At 34.3% G+C, this 6,282-nt stretch overlaps 1 protein-coding gene across 1 annotated transcript; it reads left to right on the top strand.

Moving 5' to 3' along the window:
* The first annotated feature begins 5,442 nt into the window (after positions 1-5,442).
* LOC131152896 (uncharacterized) lies at positions 5,443-5,844 on the top strand. The gene has a single exon (XM_058104845.1). The coding sequence runs from the start codon at positions 5,443-5,445 to the stop codon at positions 5,842-5,844; it is 402 nt and encodes a 133-aa protein (XP_057960828.1).
* Positions 5,845-6,282: the final 438 nt, after the last annotated feature.

Here is a 6,282-nt window from a genome sequence, read left to right as displayed (position 1 = left end):
ATATTCAAGATTTGCAAGTATTTCTTTTTCTATTGATAACATAGCCACAATCCATTTAATCTTTCTTGTGACATAGTTGATCGTAAATAATTTTTTATAAGTTTAAGTTTTGAAAAACTTCTTTCTGCAGAAGCTGCTGTCACATGTATTGTTAATAAAATTCTATAAGCAATAAATGCATTTGGAAAACAATATACCTTTTTTATAAAGTTCAATGTTTCAATTGGTGTACTCGTTTCTTCCAAACTTTCTTTTAAAATTCTCAATTCTGAAAATAAATCAAAACCATTAATATCTGAATATGTTCTACATTTTAAAATATTTTCAAGTGTCAAACATTTTTGTTTCAAATTATTCTCATTTAATGATTTTAATATTTTTAAATCATATAAAAAACCAAAAATATTCTCATATGTTTGAAATTGTTCAAATTTACTCTCAAATGAAATAATAGCTTGATCTATTATGTATAAGAAAAAAATAATCCTAAAAGATTTTTTAGCTGAGTGTGTTGTATCATTATTAGCATTCTCATTAAATTATTTTTTCCTATTAATTACACGTTTTTTTACGAAATATAGGTTCAATATTCATTTCAAGTGCAATCTCTTTTGCTGAAATCATAGAAGATATAAATCCATTCTCCCTATAATTTTTTAAAAAAACAATAAGACCTTTTAATTGATTAATAGTGACATCAATACACATATCTTTTGATTGTAAATTTTTATTAACACAATTAACAGCAAATAGTATGTCATACCAAATAATCATTCCTAGTAAGAATTCAAAATTTTCCATTTCATGAGTTGCTATACAATAAGATTCACTCTTTATTTTTGGATCATCACTAGTTTTTTCTAATTGAAGTAAAACATTTCTAATTTGAGAAGCTTGAAACCTTATTACCTTAACACTCTCTATTCGACTTTTTCAACGTGTTTGTGATAATGATTTTACAGTTAAATTTGGTACATATTCGATTAAAATTTTCCATCGTTTTGTAGAAGAAGAAAATAATGTATGTACTACTCCAAAAAAAGTTATAGTTTTAGAACAACAATTAGCCATATCACAAAGTACTAGATTAAGACTATGACAACCACACGGAGTATAAAATGCTCTAGGATTTATATCTAATAATCTCTTTTGTACACCTTGTTGTTTTCCTTTCATATTAGATCCATTATCATATCCTTGCCCTCTTATATTCTCAATACCAAGTTCAAATTTTTGTATGACATTTATTAATTCATTAAAGAGTCATTCTCTTAACGTATCATCTACTTTTAGAAATTCTATAAAATGTTCTTCTATTTTAATTGGACTTGTAGAAAGATTCAAATATCGTATTATTAAAGACATTTGTTCTTGATGACTTACATCCGGAGTGTAATCGAGTATGATTGAATAATATTTTGTTTCATTGATTTGCTTCATAATTTTCTTTTTAATATTAATAGTTAATAAATTTCTCAATTCATTTGCATATTATGACCAAGATAATGATTATGAATTTCACCATGTTGAAAACGTCGAATATGTTCTTTCATTATTGGATCAAATTCTGTAATCATTTCAATTAAACTTAAAAAAATTCCATTATTCTCTTGATAAATTCGTTCATTTTTCCCACGAAATGCCAAATTATTTTTAGCAAGAGTTTTCACAACAGAAATAATTCTCAATAATACTTTTTTCCACTGTTCTTTTTATTTGTTAATTTGTTCTTCTATATTTTTATCAATTGTTGTATTTTTTAACAATCTTAACTCTAAATCAGCCTATTTACTCATATTGAAAATATGTTCTTCACTAATTTCGTGACTTTAAAGTTTAGTACTAAGATTTTTCTAATCTTTACACCCTTCATTAGCTAGTTGTTGGTTATTTAATTTTTGGCCAAATAACTTACAACAATAACAAAATACTCTATCTAAATCTTTAGAATATATAAGCCGTTTTCTATCATGTTTCTTTCCATTTGATAATTTATGAATATAATATATATTTGAAAAATGTCTTGAATTTTCATCTTTTGGAAAAATTAAATCATTATCCCTAATAGGACCTTTTCAACTAGTAAATTTCGTAATTTGGTATCTATATTTTCCCAATATTTTGGATCATAAATATTATCGTCATTATTTTTTTTTTCTTCTATATTGTTAAAATGTCTTTCAAAAGAAATATCATTAGTAAACATTTCCTGTATATCAATGTTATCTTTATCACTATTATTATTATTATTATTATTATTATTATTATTATTATTATTATATTAGATTCTAATTCCATCTCTGGAATTGATTGCTCGTTTCTTGGAGGATTTTCATCTTGCTCATTTATATTTTGCTTAGAACTAAAAATAAATTTATGAAGAGCTCCCTTTTGAGATGACACTAATTCTTCTATTTTTTTTTCTTTCTTCGTTTTTCATATCTGGATTCATATTTTCTCGTTGACATAACTAAATTTCAAAATTAACACTATAAATTGACAAATTATGTAAACAAATAAAAATAAATTTAATAAATCTATAGAAATAGTAGATTGAAACAATATAACCTGATTATTATTATTATTGCAAATCGATCGGCGAGCGAGACTTTAGAGATATCAGATTCTTGTCGGATACAACGCTTTAACCTCAAAGCTTCCAAAATCTAAGAAAAAAAATAATATTCAAAGTGAAAATAATAGAAAAATAATATACAAACATTGAAATCAAAATAAGAGTTGAAGAAAATTACAGAGAATCGGAGGTCCGAAGATGATGAACACAATAGTTGGAGTAAAAATCATAGAGAGACCAAGAGATGAGAGTGAGAGAGTGTGAGAGATGAAAAATTTTTTTTACAGAGACTAAGAGAGAGAGATGGGAGTAATAGATAATTTGAAATACAATAAAGTTGTTAGTTGGGAAGTATAAGACTTGAAAAAAAAAGAATTAAACTGTATTTATTTTATATTTTAAAATATAATTTCATTTATTTGTTAGTTGGGAAGTCAATTATGGGAATAGAGCATAATACATAATATTAATATTATTTAATTAAAAAAATGTTTGGGGCCCCAAAAATTTGGAGGCCCTAGGCGGGTGCCTTAATTGCCTAAAGGCAAAATTGCCCTTGTTTGTATGCCAAATAAGGCAGTATGACTCCTCGGTCATTTTGATCAGGATGATAATTACATAAAAACCTCTTCAGGGGAGGGTGAGTGTTCATCAGTCATTGTAAAACTCACTAGCTTTTGTTAACGTGTTTAGCCTACTTGCCTCCCTCGCTAAGCACACAATGTCAATGGAAGTGTTGTTAATGAATTACGTTTGCTTCAATGTTTACTGCTTGCTTGCCACGACTTTTATGAATTGATTACTATTTTCGCTATTATTTGAATGAATGCAAATGAAAGTGTTTCATGGATGAATGTTGGTAAACGATAGGTTGACTAGTTAAGCAAGAGTGCTTTAGCTAGCGCCGCACGTCCCTTCACAAGGGTGTGAAAATAGTTGGACCGTGAAATGCCGACATGGCGCGTCGTTTCGGGGAGACAACCTAACCCACCCTTGCACATTTTTAGGATGCCCCAACAAATATTCTGTTGGGCTTTTATGGAGTCTAGTTGCGTTAAATTTGGATGATGACCCGACCTTTCTTTAATGAGAGATTTCTATCCTAAGGCTTAGTCCATGGAGCGAAGAGAGCGAGAGGGAGAGCATTGTACCACCACACTTTCTGTATTTTCTTCTTGATAATAGTGAAATCCCTGCAATTCTGTGGACGTAGGCAAAATTGCCGAACCACATAAATACTGTCTTGTGCGTGTGATTGATTTTTTCTTTGGCGTGTATTCTTTCTCTATTTTTTTTTTTACAGGTTTCGGGAATTTGTTCTTGATTCCCAACATATTCGGTAAGGATTCATATCATAGTGATTGGACAAATTTTACACTGGCTGTCAGTTACCTAGCACAACCCTCCTCCTTTATCTGGGCTTGGGATCGGCTGTGTGTGAAAAAATTAGGACATTAAGTGCATCATAGGCGGAGTTAATAGTAATTTTGTATATTTTATTTAATTAATAATAAGGATATTAGTTTGTATATAGTGTATGTGTCTTAATAAGATTTCTTAAAGTAATTTTCTTATCTCCTATTAAGTGTTTATTTGTAACTAGATAACATCCTTTTGTTCTAAATAAAAAATGGCTATATAGGCCATGCAAGCCATCATTCTCTGGGAATATGAATTGACAGTGGCTCATTCCTCCCTTCCAAGTCTCCCTATTCCTTGATGTTCTGCAGCACATCCCTCACTTGAAAGTGATGGATCCATACCCAGTCAAAGCAGACGGCTGCTGCTCCTTCAACATCTTCGGCGCCGGCTGCTCCTCCGTCACCCTTTGCTGCTCCACCTACTCTGCCGGAAGTGTTGACATTTAGCCACCGCCCGTTGAATTTTTGCTCCCCCTTGTGTATATATATATATACGTGTGTGTGGAGTTGTGTATGATGGTGTGGTGTGTTGCAGCGTGCATAAGAGTGCAGAGTGTGAGAGAGTGTGTTGCAGTGTAAGCTGCGTGAAGTGGAGAGATTGTGTAGAGTGAGAGCTGTAAGAGTTGAGTGAGAGTTGAGTGATTGTATCCTCCTCCTCCTCTACATTGTTTAGTATATAGTTATTTCTTACTCCCGTGGACGTAGGCTGGAATTCGGCCGAACCACATAATTCTGGTGTCAATATTGGTGTGTGTGTGTTTTATTTATTTTCTCCATTAATTATTCGATCGGTAAAACCCCAACAAAGTGGTATCAGAGCGTATTGTTGGAGTAGAATTTTAGATCGAAGAAAATTCCCAGTTTTTGAGCCTCTGTCCAGTAGCTCAAAATTTAATTTTGAGGCTACCATCAAACTCCACTCGTCGAGACGAAGCAAACGGTGTCAACTGGACCTCCAAACGATTTTCGGAAGACGCTGCACGCGCCTACACGCGCCGCCAACGTCCAGGGGACGTTTCCACGCGCCAGACGTGCCTACACATGCTGGCAAAGGGTCAGCTGGTCACCCAACGCGCTCCCACTCACCGACGAAAGCCCGGCGAATGGAGAAAGGAGGAAGACGACGGCCACGTCAGCGCCACGTCGCCCGGGACCCGCGCATCGTCAGCATCCAGTCAGCTTGCCACGTCAGCCAGGACCCGTGACCAGTCAGCGTCACGTGGCGCCTAGTCAGCTGCCCAGGCAGTGCCACGTCAGCATAGTTGACAAAGAGTTGACCATTTTGACCGAAGTTTGACTAGGCTTTTCAAAACCATTTCAGGTCCGTTTTTCGAACAACTTAAGCCATTTCTAGGGTTTTCAACTGTTCCGAACGCAACCGTACATTCGGTTTCTCTATACTCTGCCCCAATTTTTTCTGTACGAGCAAATTAGTGCTTAAAATCAATGGAGGAATCAGACTCGGGTACTATGATCAAGCTCACGGCCTCCAATTACACTCTGTGGAGGTCTCAGATGGAGGATCTCCTTAATTGTAAGGATCTGGGAGATCCTTTGGATTATAAAGGTATGAAACCAGATTCCGTCAAAGATGATGATTGGAGAAGAATGAATAGGAAGACCATTGGTCAAATTAGACAATGGATTTACCATAAGGTATATCATCACGTCGCACAAGAGACTGATGCTTATAGTCTTTGGGAGAAGTTGGAAAACATGTACCAGGCCAAGACTGCTCGCAACAAAGCCATGTTAATAAGACGGCTTGTTAATCTAAAGTTAAAAAGCAGGACCTCTATAGGTGAACATACTAGTGAGTTCCAAAACCTAGTAAATCAGCTTTCATAAGTGAAGATGGATCTTGGTGATGAAGCAGAAGCATTGCTGCTTCTTAGCTCCTTACCGGATAGCTGGGAGACATTGGTTATCACTCTCAGCAATTCAGCTCCTGACGGCAAACTTACCATGACGATGGTAAAAGATGCCTTATTCAATGAAGAGGCCAGGAGAAAAAAGACAGGTGCAGATCAGTCACAAGCCTTTGTTACTGAAACCAGAGGCCGACCTCAAGAAAGTACCAGTACCAGAAGTCGAGGTAGAGGCAGAGGTAGAAGCAAATCTAGAGTAAGATCCCAAGATCGCGGCAGATTCAGTGATGGTAGAAATTGGCAGAGAGGAAAAATATTTTGTTACTATTGTGGCATTAAAGGCCACATGAAGAAAGATTATCGAAAATTTCGGCGGGATCATGGTCAAAGTAGCCAGCAACAAAAGAAGGAGGAAGGT

Source organism: Malania oleifera, chromosome 4, assembly GCF_029873635.1.
Source record: "Malania oleifera isolate guangnan ecotype guangnan chromosome 4, ASM2987363v1, whole genome shotgun sequence".
NCBI classification, from domain to species: domain Eukaryota; kingdom Viridiplantae; phylum Streptophyta; class Magnoliopsida; order Santalales; family Ximeniaceae; genus Malania; species Malania oleifera.
The sequence above is the reverse complement of the archived record's forward strand: the minus strand, read 5'-3'. Positions and strand labels throughout refer to the sequence as shown.